The sequence below is a fragment of the Anabrus simplex genome, chromosome 12 (genome assembly GCF_040414725.1).
Source record: "Anabrus simplex isolate iqAnaSimp1 chromosome 12, ASM4041472v1, whole genome shotgun sequence".
Classification (NCBI taxonomy): domain Eukaryota; kingdom Metazoa; phylum Arthropoda; class Insecta; order Orthoptera; family Tettigoniidae; genus Anabrus; species Anabrus simplex.
In genome coordinates this window covers 103,622,316-103,637,813 of record NC_090276.1, presented here as the reverse complement: position 1 = coordinate 103,637,813, position 15,498 = coordinate 103,622,316, and the positions used below count along the sequence as shown (strand labels likewise).

The 15,498-nt window shown below is 40.2% G+C and overlaps 1 protein-coding gene across 3 annotated transcripts in view; it reads right to left on the bottom strand.

The window, feature by feature from the left end:
- The window catches only part of LOC136884208 (gastrula zinc finger protein XlCGF57.1), a 148,362-nt gene that overhangs the window by 104,561 nt on the left and 28,303 nt on the right, over positions 1–15,498 (bottom strand). For all 3 annotated transcript variants that reach the window (XM_067156261.2, XM_067156265.2, XM_067156262.2), the window contains one exon: positions 9,431–9,553. In XM_067156261.2, the coding sequence (XP_067012362.2) occupies positions 9,431–9,553 (123 nt within the window). The remainder of the gene's footprint in view (positions 1–9,430; positions 9,554–15,498) is intronic.

Here is a 15,498-nt window from a genome sequence, read left to right as displayed (position 1 = left end):
GGCTTTAGCCAATGTAACATAATGTTCATTCACAATGAAAGTCTTTAAACTCGTTTGGGTTGTTCCTGGCACTGCTAATTCCTTTGTAGCTGTTGTTGCAGAGCTGTGTATCTTCAAGTGGAGATGGAGTAGGGATATTCTGAAATTGTCGGCTGCGAAGTCTCAGCTTTCATATATTTTGTATGAGTAGGTCTTTTACCATGACAAGTGACTGCTTGTTTACCCATATTGCTCAGTTTGAACGATATACAACACACTTTACAAAATGCTGAAGTTGCATCTCTTATCAATATGTCCAGACAACCACTCAGTTTGGGAAACACTATACTCTCTACCCAAAGTTTATTAAATGTACACTGCTTGTTAGCCATTGTCATGAGTTTCAAGAAAACATCCTGGAAATGAAAAAAATAATAATAATAACTTAAAAATAGTTTAAGGAAATAACACAAGAGCACAGTAAAAATTATAGAATTGTTGTGAACTTCATGTGAAAAAATATCTGAAAAATACATACATGCTACAATACCTGGGTTACAGCAAACTAGAGCCTAAAAACATCCCTTCAAATCCATTATTGGTTAAGATTTCCCTGACTTTCCAGTCTGTCTATTTCCCTGACTTTTCCTGGCCAAAATTCTTTCTCTGATTTTCCCAAACTTTTCGGAATGTGGACACTATGGATGAGAGGCCACAGTTGTCATCAATACTGATTTATGAAAATTGCAATTTCTTTTTCAAATTCAAAAAGATATTTCTGAGATAGCTTAAGGCTAAATAATATGTTTCCTATTACATGTGCAGTCCAGCAACATTTTATATAATTTTCATGCAATGGACAATAACTTGAATTAATGTCTGAAGTATATGACCGAGCTCGATAGCTGCAGTCGCTTAAGTGCGGCCAGTATCCAGTATTCGGGAGATAGTAGGTTCGAACCCCACTGTCGGCAGCCCTGAAAATGGTTTTCCGTGGTTTCCCATTTTCACACCAGGCAAATGCTGGGGCTGTACCTTAATTAAGGCCATGGCCGCTTCCTTTCCACTCCTAGCCCTTTCCTATCCCATCGTCGCCGTAAGACCTATCTGTGTCGGTGCGACGTAAAACAACTAGCAAAAAAAAAAAGTATATGAATTTGGTATACTATAGAGAAATTTTAGGTTTTGCTTCCTCTGAAGTGAATTGTGACAGTTCTAATAATGGTGAAAGATTTCAGTGTAGTTAATTGTCACTAACCATTTCATCAGTAGAACAATAACCAGGTAAAAACCTCATCGAAACCTTACTAGGAAAGTTACAGGAACATAACCTATAATACTAATATACTGTACTTGGCCATTATTGGACATTATAAATTTTCCAGTTAACTCATTCTTCGTTGCCAGCATTTTGCCCCAGTATGCTAAGTTGGGCTCATCAGTTAGTAAATAGCACACCTACCATGGTATGCACTAGCCAAGCATCTTGTTGGTAGTATCAAGATTTAGCCAAATAAATGTTGACCTACTCATATTTTTTCCACCATCTCAAGGATATCATTATCTACTCACTGTCATCGACTGTTTTTTGCGGTGGTCAGAGGCATTCACATTGTTATCTACCTCGATAGCTCACTTCGGAGTGCCAATGATCATTACTATGGACCTTGAAAGGTAATTTGCATCGTGTAGTGGGTGCAGCTCACATCAAGACCACAGTATACCATTTAGCGTCAAATGGCAAAATTGAATGCTGACACCACCAGGTAAAGACTCCCCTAACAGCTCACCTTACAGACGACTGGGTTCTGAAGCACCCGCTAGTACTTATGGGTCACATATCATTCCCGAGAATGAAAAGACTGCTGCTAAAATGACTTATGGTGCAGGACTCAGGCTACCCACCAGATTGCCTTCAAAAGCAAGAAATAATTACAAACATCCCATTTTTGCCCTCAAATTAATAGAACCTTGAACCCTGTCCCAACTGATCATCATGCCAGCAAGAAAATGTTTGTCCATCCAAAATTAATGACCTGTAAGTTTGTTTTTATTGAACATTCAACATGTTGCTCATGGACAACCTCTACAGCCAACATGCAATGGACCTTATCAAGTCTTGTCACGAAGTGACAAATATTTTGAAGCTATGACACCAACAGATTAACAAACTTATGGCATAGACAGACTGAAGCCAGCATTTACGCTACTACAGCAAGGAGCTCAGGAGGAACAACTGCATCACTGTTCCACCTTCTACCTCACCAAATCCCATCACTCCTGGACCAGCCACGCCAGCCACGGAACAGCTGCAAGACAAGACTACACAATCAGGAAGGCATGTTACCTCACCAAATCCCACCACTCCTGGACCAGCCATGCCAGCCACGGAACAGCTGCAAGACAAGACTACACAATCAGGAAGGCATGTTACCTCACCAAATCCCACCACTCCTGGACCAGCCACGCCAGCCACGGAACAGCTGCAAGACAAGACTACACAATCACAAAGGCATGTTACCTCACCAAATCCCACCACTCCTGGACCAGCCACGCCAGCCACGGAACAGCTGCAAGACAAGACTACACAATCAGGAAGGCATGTTACCTCACCAAATCCCACCACTCCTGGACCAGCCACGCCAGCCACGGAACAGCTGCAAGACAAGACTACACAACCAGGAAGGCATGTTATCTCACCAAATCCCACCACTCCTGGACCAGCCACGCCAGCCACGGAACAGCTGCAAGACAAGACTACACAATCAGGAAGGCATGTTACCTCACCAAATCCCACCACTCCTGGACCAGCCACGCCAGCCACGGAACAGCTGCAAGACAAGACTACACAATCAGGAAGGCATGTTACCTCACCAAATCCCACCACTCCTGGACCAGCCACACCAGCCACGGAACAGCTGCAAGACAAGACTACACAATCAGGAAGGCATGTTACCTCACCAAATCCCATCACCCCTAGACCATCCACGCCAGCCACGGAACAGCTGCAAGACAAGACTACACAATCAGGAAGGCATGTTACCTCACCAAATCCCACCACTCCTGGACCATCAACTCCAGCCACGGAACAGCTGGAAGACAAGACTACACAATCAGGAAGGCATGTTACCTCACCAAATCCCATCACCCCTGGACCATCCACGCCAGCCAGGGAGCAGCTGTGCAGCAGCTGACTGCATGATCAGGAAGGCATGTTACCTTTCCCAAGAAGTACAGAGACATTGTCATTGGGGAGGAAGTAATATTTACATTCTAGAACATTGTTTTACGAATGCAATGCAGTCCTCACTTGTCATATCCTTTTACTCTGTTACTTTGTATTCCACAAAACATAAAAATCATTGTGTTTTTGAAAATATAGTAAAGAAGTTATCGTGTTGTTTTTCATCAAAAAATTATCAAAACTGTTCCAAGCTCTCTCAGTTAAGAATAATGGCAACAAATCTTCGGATAAAACCATATGCTAATAACCAACCACTAAAGAAAAACCAAGCAATTACAGGTCACAGAAATGAGAGCAATAAGGGGAAACAATTTACAGATAGTTACATAATAAATGCAACATAAACATTCTGTTGTAGTAGAAATATAGAATATTTCTGAAGTACTATTTGTTCATTAAAATTTACATTCAAGATCCCTCAGCCTGAACGTATTTTAATTTCTTTAATTTTTAAAATATAGTTCCCCTCAATTAATAGGTGTGGCAAAAGTATTTCAAATTATTTTAACATTAAATGAAAGATCACTGTAAATAACACAAAGTTTTCCAGCAATGCTCGGATAGCCATCATGACAGTTATTTTTAGATTAACACCAAATTAGAGGACCAAACAAACTTCTTGGCTTGTGGAAACACATTCTCGATGAAACGTTGGTCTCCTTATAGCTTTTAGAATATATGGAACTGTACACTGAATCCACGTGGGCAGGGACTGCTTAACGCTGTCATTCTTCTACAAAACAGCCAGACATAAACAAACAGGAAGTAGTGCAAAATCCACTTCATATTCTGCCTGTATCCTTCGGTAGATTGGACCTTGCAGCATCATCCTCAAGCTCGACTCAAGACAGCCAATGCCCATCGCACCCATCTTGTTCTAAAGTCAGGTCGGAACCAACACAGTCCACACAAATACTCAAACTCTGGGACATAATAATGCCAGGCGGTTCAACCGTCCCTCAAGAGCAATTTTACGTGACAATGTTTAGATGAATAATAAGTTTTATATGACAATAATTTCAATATCCTCGTGGATAGTCACAAATAAATAAAATTATACCCTCACAATAATTACTAATTAAAAGGACATAGCCATACTTGGAATGTGCGAGACCAAGAAGAGGGGTACAGGGGAGATCCCTCTGAGAGAAGGATACAGGCTGTATTACAGCGGAGGACCTGAAGCAAAAAATGGAGTGGCTATCATACTTAGAAGAGAAATCCAAGAATATCTGGAATATACAAAGTACGTCAGTGATAGGATGATGATGATGATGATGATGAGACTCCAGTTTGAAAATGGTGTGCAAGATCTGTTTCAGTTGTATGCCCCACAAACTGGTTGCATAGATGAACATCTAGAGGACTTCTTAGAGGAAGTGGAGAGAGAGATAGAAGATAAGGAAGTACTATTGATGGGAGATCTAAATGCACAAGTTGGAATGGAAAGACAAGGAAAGGAAGATGTTGTAGAGCCCTTTGGATATGGAAATGTAAATCCAGAAGGCGAGTTGTTGGTGGATTTTTGCATGAGGAATCAAATGATTCTTGGAAACACCTGGTTTAGGAAGAAGAACAGTCAGAAGATTACAAGGTATGGTTGGGGAGACAGAAGAACAAAGACCATGATAGATTATATAATCATAGAGAAAGAACACCAGAAGAACCTTGTAGATGTAACAGCCATGCCTGAAGAAGCCTTTGGTGGAGATCATAGAGTTGTGATAGGAAAATTGAAAGTTGGAAAGATTGAAAAACCCCAATTAAGAAGAGAGAAAATAATTACAGTATGGAAGTTGAAGGAGAAAAGCATACAAGAAGAATTTCAAAGGGAAATAATACCCTTGGTACCCAGGACAGAGGTGGGGAATGTTGAAGAGGAATGGAAAAGATTTAAGGAAGCACTGGTTGGATGTGCAGAAAAGGTGTGTGGTAGAACATCAGGAAATGTGAAAGACAAAGAAACACACTGGTAGAATGATAGGGTAAAGATTAAAGTGAAGGAAAGGAAAATGGAATGGAAAGCATGGAAAACATCTAAGACTGAAGAAAGTAGAAGAAAATATGTGGAGGCAAAGAATTTGGCCAAGTAGTGGAGGAAGAAAAGAGGAAAAGCTGGGGCTTATTTACACAGACATTGAGAGATGATACGCAGGGCAGCAAGAAATTACTGTACGGTATCTTAAGAAACAAAAAGAGAGATCAAGTAAACACCAGATTTGTGAAGGATGAAGGTGGCATAATTTTAACAAAGCCAGAAGAAATAAGAAATAGATGGAGAGAATATTTTCAGAAGCTGCTCAACATAAGAACGGATGACAGTCATTCAATGGACGACCAGGAAAGGCAATTAGTTGACGAAGAAATGGATAAAGAAATTACAATTAATGAAATTGAAATGGCAGTAAGAAAGATGAAGAATGGAAAAACTGCTGGAATAGATGAAATTTCAGTGGAGATGATAAAGGCAGCTGGAGCTGTAGGCCTGCAGTGGACATATCGGGTTCTCAGGAAGGTCTGGGAGAATAAGGAGGTCCCTGAGGATTGGCAAAAAGGAATAATCATCCCAATTTTCAAGAAAGGTGATAAGAAAGTTTTGAAGAACTACAGGGGAATTACTCTAATATCCCATGTTGCTAAGATAATGGAAAGGATACTGGAAAGTAGAATAAGGTTGAGGGTTGAGAAGCAGATACAGGAAAATCAGTTTGGTTTCAGAAGTGGAAAGTCAACAATAGAACCCATTTTCATTATGAGACAACTAATGGAAAAGCATTGGGAGTACGGGAATGATATGGTGATGACATTCATTGATATTGAAAAGGCATATGACAGTGTCCCTAGGACGAAAGTTTGGGACAGTCTGGTGCAAAAAGGAATTGGACAGGGATTAATAAAAATGATCATGGCATTGTATAAGGAATGTTGTAGTTGCGTGCAAACTTAAGTTGGCAGGACAAGTTGGTTCAAAATAACTAGTGGGCTGAGACAGGGAAGTGTTCTATCACCAATCCTGTTTACATTAGTCATGGATGACATCATGAGAATGGCAAAAGCAGCATATGGAGGAAGAGAAATGAACATGATGTTATTTGCAGATGATATTGTGATTTGGGGAGAAGACGACAGGAAGGTTCAAGAACAGTTGAATGTGGTGAATGGGAAGATTGAAGAATGTGGATTGAAAATAAGTGTAGAAAAGAGTAAAACTCTTGTTATGACTAGAGGGGAGAAAGAAGGGAAAGGTCAGATTAGACTTGCAAACAAGCACCTGGAAGTAGTGGAAACGTTTAAATACCTGGGGAGTGAATTAATGGAGAATGCTCGACTGGATGCTGAGATTAGTAAAAGGATTCAAGCTGGAAGTTGTTTCTATCATAGGGTAAGAAATATGTTATGGGACAAAGATGTGCCAATGGAAGCAAAGGATACTATGTACAAGATGTATTGTGTACCCATAACAACTTACGGAGCAGAAACTTGGACAATGACAAAGAAGGATGAGAGTCGAATACAGGCAGCCGAAATGAATTCTTGAGGAGTATGATACAGAAGAGTAGAAGAGACAAAATAAGGAATGAGAAAATCCGGGAAGAAATTGGAGTGGAAAAAATGAATGATAGAATAGAGAAGAGCCGACTAAGATGGTTTGGGTACATAAAGCGAATGAGCGGCGATAGAATGCCAAAAAATGTGATGGAAATGCAAATCCAAGGAAGGAGAGGCCGTGGACGACCACGATTGAGATGGAAGGATACCATCCAACGCAGCATTATAGAAAGAAACCTGGACTGGGACACAGTGTTGGAGGAGGAGTGGTGGAAAGACCGAAGAAACTGGAGAGGAACCATATTTGCCCCTACCCGGCTACAGCTGGATAAAGGGAAATGATGATGATGATGATGATAAAAGGACATTAAGACATTGACGTTCAGTGCCTTGAGAACAGCTTTAAGGTGATGAGGGACAATAAAAAGGAGAGAGGAATGACGATGAAGAGAAAGGAGATTTAATCTAATGAAGAACCCTAGAGCATTCTGGAGCCTTTATCCTGCAGACTCACCCTTCATGTACAAGGAATTAACTGAGCTTGTACATATCTACTGTAGTTACAACCAGTAAAATAACAAGTGACTAAATCCCGACAGGTAGGCAGTATTGCTTGTGCTTTGCATAGAAGAACTGTGCACAATTTGGTTTTGATCAGAGGTGCTCCATAGAACTATCACACCATACCTATATTTCCATCTACAACACTACACATTTCTCCATCAGCTACGTAGAGGAAATGTAAACAAATAAACAATTTAAAAAAAGGGTTGCACAGCCGAGACTGACACTGCACTACTTTACTTCAGCTGTGTCAACGCAATATCCCCTCCCTTGGATCACCTCCCCTACGGCTAACCTGTTGTTAGGCCGGGAGGGCCCCCACTCCATCTCCAGTTCTCTTCCTTTCCTCTCTTCCCCTCTCCCCTCACGGAAACCAGTACTGAGAGAGGGGAACATCTCCCATGCTTCCCTGTTGGAATACCAAACATACCAACCTCCCATCATTGCCCCCCTCCTCCCTTTCCTTGTGAATTCAGACCTGACCTCCCTCACTTGAGTTAGGTCACTGTCTCTTTTATAATCGTTGACACAGCTAGAATAATTATCTTGCAGAGCACCTTCACAACACGTCCTTCTGCCTTTACTATGATCATTTAATATATTCGGGTATCATAACAAGGCACCAAGTGTTAACCATTGCATACAGAACAATGAAACAAACAGGCAAGTTGTTCCTTAAGGGCTGTGAGCTCACAGCTGCACGCCCCTAAATAATTCTTCACACACTTCTAAGACACATGGCCAACTTGCTCAGTCTAACAAACAGATTTTCAAGTCATGAATATACAGAGAGAGTCAACTAAACTGTTCATCTGTTTTCATGTTCAATGGGCTTGTAATGTAACGTGCAGTAGTGTTGGTACCTGCTGAGGGAATGGAATTACTCTGTTTCTCAAATGATCTAAGCCAGTATGTTGACTAACTTAACTCCAATGCTGCCCTTGCACCTGTCAGAGAATCTTCAGGTCAGCCAAGTCACACCGAGCCATTATTCTTCAAGCCATACACGCTCTGCTTAACGAAACGTGGAATGAAAACAAGGGAGTTGGCAACTAGTTTTCACATAATGCTCTATTTATATACACTGACATGAATGGCGGCGGCCTGGTATTTGGTTCCCACCATAACCACTGCACAGTGCTGGAATATCACCTAATAAATGTCCAACTTGTTGGCTGAATGGTCAGCGTACTGGCCTTCGGTTCAGAGGGTCCCGGGTTCGATTCCCGGCCGGGTCGGGGATTTTAACCTTCATTGGTTAATTCCAATGGCCCGGGGGCTGGGTGTTTGTGCTGTCCCCAACATCCCTGCAACTCACACACCACACATAACACTGTCTTCCACCACGATAACACGCAGTTACCTACACATGGTAGATGCCGCCCACCCTCATCGGAGGGTCTGCCTTACAAGGGCTGCACTCGGCTAGAAATAGCCACACGAAATTAAAAAAAAAATTACCTAATAAATTTAGGGCAGCACACGTGTTACCTGCTTCTCCAACTTCAGAAATGCAAATTCTACAAACATTATCACATAAGATCAAACAGCCTCACTTAGTCCATTCCTGTATAATGTTAGGTGATGCAATGACTACAACTACTGTGGTATTCTAATTTGTTATTATACTCATAAGCAGTGCTAGTACATTTTCACACCATATAATTATTATTATTTATTACATCATATTACTTTAATTACTGCAGCAAAGTACAGGGAGCAAAAATATATCTCAAAATGTTGTTGGCCGTACACATCATAAATTCCTCCATCATTCCCTACTAAGAATGTAAAACTTCCACTCACTCTTTCAGCCTAAGTAATCTCATACAAGAACATGCTGCACTTTTCCACCATCACTGACATCAATTGCATCCAGGGGAATGCTACCCTTTTGTTTTAAGTGCTTTCAAATACCTGCAAGTATGTGTTCCTTGCTAACCCCATAATTAATAAAACTGCTCTCTCACCCCAACAAAATACACAACCATTAATATTATATTCATATATTTCAAAGATTTTGCAGGGAACAAGATTCCAACCGAGTAACAAGGAACAATGTAGTCAAATATTATTTCTTATAACTGAACTTACCATTGAAACATCGTGTTCAATTCTTGCATCAAATGTTTCCTTTTCAATCTCTGGAATAAACGAAGTCTGAGATTCAACCTTCACAATACAGTCATTATCAACTGCGGTATTTACGTTCAAATCCTAGAACAGGAAAGAGCTAAATTACACTTCAAATTACTGCAATGTGACTGAAAGCAAGTCAATTCAACATGTCTTGTTACTAAAGCAGGATTCAGCAAATGTATCAATATACAGTAGATACTATATTCTGAACAAAAGACATAACAGATTTTCTTGAGAAAATGAAATCACTGCCCACTGTGTTCAGTGACAGAGTTGCAAGTCAACAAGAGTAAACAGGTTTCATCAATAAACAGAACGTAGGCAACAGACTCTGCGATGGGTTTGTGCCTTTAAAGGTGGTAAGGAATGGTAAGAATCCACTATAATATAACAGAGAATTAAAGAGACTAAGAAGGAGGTGCAGGTTGGAAAGAAATAGAGTTAGAAATGGTTGTGGAAGTAAGGAGAAACTGAAGGAACTTACTAGGAAATTGAATCTAGCAATGAAGTCAACTATGGATAACATAATGGCAACCATAATTGGCAGTCATATGAATTTTAGTGTAAAATGGAAGAGTATGTATAGGTACTTTAAGGCAGAAACAGGTTCAAAGAAGGAGATTCTAGGAATCATTAATGAACAAGGGCAGTGTGTATGTGAGGATCTTCAAAAGGGGGTATGCAAATATTGTTCATTACAAGGATAATGTCCAGATAGAGGAGGTGACTAATGCTAAAGAAGTATTTAAATTTATATATGATAACAACGATATTTACAATAAGACACAAAAGTTGAAAACTAGAAAAGCGACTGGAATTGATAAGATTTCTGGGGATATACTAAAGACAATGGGTTGGGATATAGTACCATATCTGAAGAACTTATTTGATTATTGTTTGGTTGAAGGAGCTATACCAGATGAATGGAGAGTTGCTATAGTAGCCCCTGTGTATAAAGGAAAGGGTGATAGACATAAAGCTGAAAATTACAGGCCAGTATGTTTCACATCCATTGTATGTAAGATTTGCAAAAGCATTCTTTCTGATTATATAAGACACGTATGCAAAATTAATAATTGGTTCGATAGAAGGCAGTTCGGTTTTAGGAAAGATTATTCCACTGAAGCTCAACTTGTAGGATTCCAGCAACATATAGCAGATATCTTGGATTCAGGAGGTCAAATGAATTGTATCACGATTGACCTGTATACAGCATTTGATAGGGTGGATCACAGCCTGACTTTCACAAATAAGAAAAGTCCTCTGAGTTTTGATTACTCCATTGATGGGGTGAAAGGTCCTTATGGGGATCACTGTTAATATAAGGAAAGATCTTCATTGGGGTAGTAATATAAATGGGATTGTAAATATAGGATACAGATATCTGTACATGGTTATGAGGGTGTTTAGCGATTGTAGTACAGATGTAGAGAAGAGGGCATATAAGCCTCTGGTGAGACCCCAACTAGAGTATGGTTCCAGTGTATGGGACCCTCACCATTCAAGAACTGGAAAAAATCCAAAGAAAAGCAGCTCGATTTGTTCTTGGGTGATTTCCAAAAAAAAGAGTAGCATTACAAAAATGATGCAAAGTTTAGGCTGGGAAGAACTGGGAGAAAGAAGACGAGCTACTGGACTAAGTGGTATCTTCCGAGCTGTCAGCGGAGAGATGGCGTGGAATGATATTAGTAGACAAATAAGTTTGAGTAGCATATTTAAAAGTAGGAAAGATCACAATATGAAGGTAAAGTTGGAATTCAAAAGGGCAAATTGGGGCAAATATTTATTTATAGGAAGGGGAGTTAGGGATTGGAATAAGTTACCAAGGGAAATGTTCAATAAATTTCCAATCTCATTGAAATCATTTAAGAAAAGGCTAAGAAAACAACAGATAGGGAATCTGCCACCTGGGCGACTACCCTAAATGCAGATCAGTATTGATTGATTGAAGGATGGAGCAGAGTGCATGGTAGGAAATGACACCATCACTTGCCATCCAAGCCTGCCTTCCTGCCCAGAATGCAGTACTTTAAAGAAATACCTTCATTATAATCAAATAACTGTGATTTTAGGTACAAGTACTGACTTAGCCATGGACGATCTGCGAGGTCATAGAAGAGCGGTAAAAACAATGGCTGCCCACTGAGGAAGCCTAGAATTCATCATCTGCATGAGCCACTGTGCCCTGGTGAAATACATCCATTTTTAACATAATGGTTCACATTAGGATTGGCAGATATAGGGATTTATCTGAATTAATCTCAAATTATGTTTCATACATTCATACATACATACATACATACATACATACATACATACATACATACATACATACATACATCATTATTATAGATCGTTATCCCTTTCAGCGTTCAGTCTGCTAGCTTCTGTGAAATTACAAAATGTCGCCACAGTCCTCGATTTGCAACTAGTGCTGTAGCCACATTTAGTTCTATACCTCTTATCTTTAAATTGTTAGAAGCTGAATCATCATCTTGGTCTCCCTCTACTTCTCTTACTCTTCATAACACAGTCCATTGTTCTCCTAGGTAGACTATCCTCCTCCATTCCCCTCGCATGACCCCAACACCAAAGCCAGTTTAGGAGCACAGCTTCATCCATCGAGTTCATACCTAACTTAGCATTTATCTCCTCATTCCAGGTACCCTCTTGCCATTGTTCCCACCTGTCTGTACCAGCAATCATTCTTGCTACTTTCATGTCTGTTACTTCTAACTTATGAATAAGATACCCTCAGTCCATCCAGCTTACGCTCCCGTAAAGCAAAGTCGGTCTGAAAACACCAGAGTAAATATAGCTTCATGCAGGAGCTGACTTCCTTCTTACAGAATACTGTTGATCACAACTGCGAGCTCACTGCATTAGCTTTATGACACCTTGATTCAATCTCACATACAATCCTGGGAGAACACACAACCTAAATACTTGAAATTATCTACCTGTTCTAGCTTTGTATCACCAATCTGACATTCAATTCTGTTCCATTTCTTACCTACTGACATCAATCTAGTCTTTGAAAGGCTAATTTTCAAACCATACTTACTGCACCGATTTTCAAGTTCCAAGATATTAGACTGCAGGCTTTCAGCACAATCTGCCATGAAGGCCAAGTCGTCAGCGTAGGCCAGACTGCTTACTACATTTCCACCTAACTGAATCCCTCTCTGCCACTTTATAACTTTCAGCAGATGACCCATGTAAACTACAAAAAGCAAAGGTGAAAGATCACAGCCTTGTCTAACCCCTGTAAGTACCCCGAACTAAGAACTCATTCTACCATCAATTCTCACTGAAGCCCAATTGTCAACATAAATACCTTTGATTGATTTTAATAATCTACCTTTAATCCCACAGTCCCCAAGTATGGTGAACATCTTCTTCCTCGGTACCCTGTCATATGCTTTCTCTAGATCTAAGAAACTTAAAAACAACTGCCTATTCCTCTCGTAGCATTTTTCTATTACCTGGCGCATACTGAAAATCTGATCCTGACAGCCTCTCTGTGGTCTGAAACCGCACTGGTTTTCATCCAACTTTCTCTCAGCCACTGATCGCACCCTTCCTTCTAAGATCCCAGTGAATACCTTGCCTGGTATACTAATCAATGAGATACCTCGAGAGTTGTTGCAATCCTTCCCGTTCCCTTGCTTATAGACAGGTTCAATTATTGCTTTTGTCCAATCTGAAGGTACCTTACCAACACTCCATGCTAATCTTACTATTCTACAGAGCCTTTTCATCTCTGCCTTCCCACTACATACTGTCCAGAAAGGTTTCCCTGCTGCTTGACCCAGCCTTTCCATCTTATTACCAAAATCTTCCCATTACTTCTTATTGGATTCAACAACTATTTGATCCATTTTGTCTCTTTCTCTATGTAGAATTCCCTGTCTGCATTAGCCCTTGTTTGGAGCCATTTCTGATAAGCCTTCTGTTTTTGTATTTATAAGCTGCTCTCACTTCATCATTCCATCAAGATGTTCGCTTTTTCCCATCTTTACACACAGTTGTTCCAATGCATTGCCTTGCTGTTGCTACTACAACATCCCCGTATGCTACCCAATCCCTTTTTATATCCTGAACCTGCTTACTGTCCACTGTTTGGAACTTCCTACTAATTATATCCATGTACGTCTGTTTAATTTTCTCTTCCAGGAGATTTTCTATCCATTATCATTTCCAGACAGATTTCACTTTTTCTAACCTAGACCTACGTAGTTCACCACAGATCAGATAGCGATCTGTTTCATCGAAAAATCTCTGAAAAACCCATACATTCCCAACAGATTTTGTGAATTCGAAGTCGGTTAAGATATAGTCTATTATGGATCTGGTACCCCTAGCCTCCTATGTGTAGCGGTGAATAGCCTTATGATTGAAGAATGTATTTGTAACTGCTAAACCCATTGTTGTTCGAGTCATCAGTCCATAGACTGGTTTGATGCAGCTCTCCATGCCACCGTATCCTGTGCTAACCTTTTTATTTTTACATAACTGCTGCATCCTACATCTGCTCTAATCTGCTTGTCATATTCATACCTTGGTCTACCCCAACCATTCTTACCCGCTACACTTCCCTCAAAAACCAGCTGCACAAGTCCTGGGTGTCTTAAGGTGTGTCCTATCATTCTATCTCTTCTTCTCATCAAATTTAGCCAAATCGATCTCCTATCACCAAATCGATTCAGTATCCGTTCATTCGTGATTTGATCTATCCATCTCACATTCAGCATTCTTCGGTAACACCACATTTCAAATGCTTTTATTCTCTTTCTTTCTGATCAAGTTAACATCCATGTTTTACTTCCATACAATACCATTCTCCAAAGAAAAGTCTTCTAAAACATTTTCTAATTCCTATGTCAATGTTTGAAATGAGCAAATATCTTTTCTTAACAAAGCTCTTCCTTGCTTGTGCTAGTCTGCATTTTATGTCCTCCTTACTTCTGCCATCGTTAGTTATTTTACTACCCAAGTAACAATATTCATCTACTTCTTTTAAGACTTCATCTCCTAATCTAATAGCTCCTGCATCACCTGAGTTTGTACAACTGCATGCCACTATTTTTGTTTTGGAATCATTTATTTTCATCTTGTACTCCTCACCCAAGACTCCGTCATACCATTCAGCAGCTTCTCGAAATCTTCTGCAGTCTCAGATAAAATAACAATAACCGGGTGAGTTGGTCGTGCGGTTAGGGGCTCACAGCTGTAAGCTTGCATCCAGGAGATAGTGGGTTCAAACCCCACTGTTGGAAGCCCTGAAGATGGTTTTCCATGGTTTACCATTTTTACACCAGGCAAATGCTGGGGCTGTACCTTAATTAAGGCCACGGCCACTTCCTTCTCAGTCCTAGCCCATCGTTGCCAAAAGAACTATCGGTGTCGGTGCAACATAAAGCAAAGAGACAAAAAATAACCATATCATTGGCAAATCTCAGGGTTTTGACTTCATCTCCTTGGATTGTGATTACCTTTCCAAATTCTTGTTTGATTTCCTTTACTGCCTGTTTTATGTAAACACTGAAAAGGAGGGGGGACAAACTGCAGCCATGCCTCACCCTTTTCTGGATTGCTGCTTCTTGCTTCTTATCACTGCAGACTAATTTTTATATAGATTGTAAATAATTCTTCTTTCTCCCTACCTGATCCCGATCACCTTCAGAAACTCAAATAGCTTGGTCCAATCAACATTATCAAATGCTCTCTCTAGATCTATGAACGCCATGTATGTGGGCTTGCCCTTCTTAATTCAATCCTCTAAGATCAGACGTAAAGTCAGGATTGCTTCACGTGTTCCTACATTTCTTCTGAAGCCAAATTCATCATCTCTCAACTCAGTTTCAACTTTTCTTTCAATTCTGCTGTAAATAATACGTGTTAGAATTTTGCAGGTATGAGATAATGAACTAATGATGCTGTAATTTTCACACTAGTCAGCACCGGCTTTGTTGGAAATAGTTATAGCAACACGCTACCGAAAATCAGATGGCACATCTCCT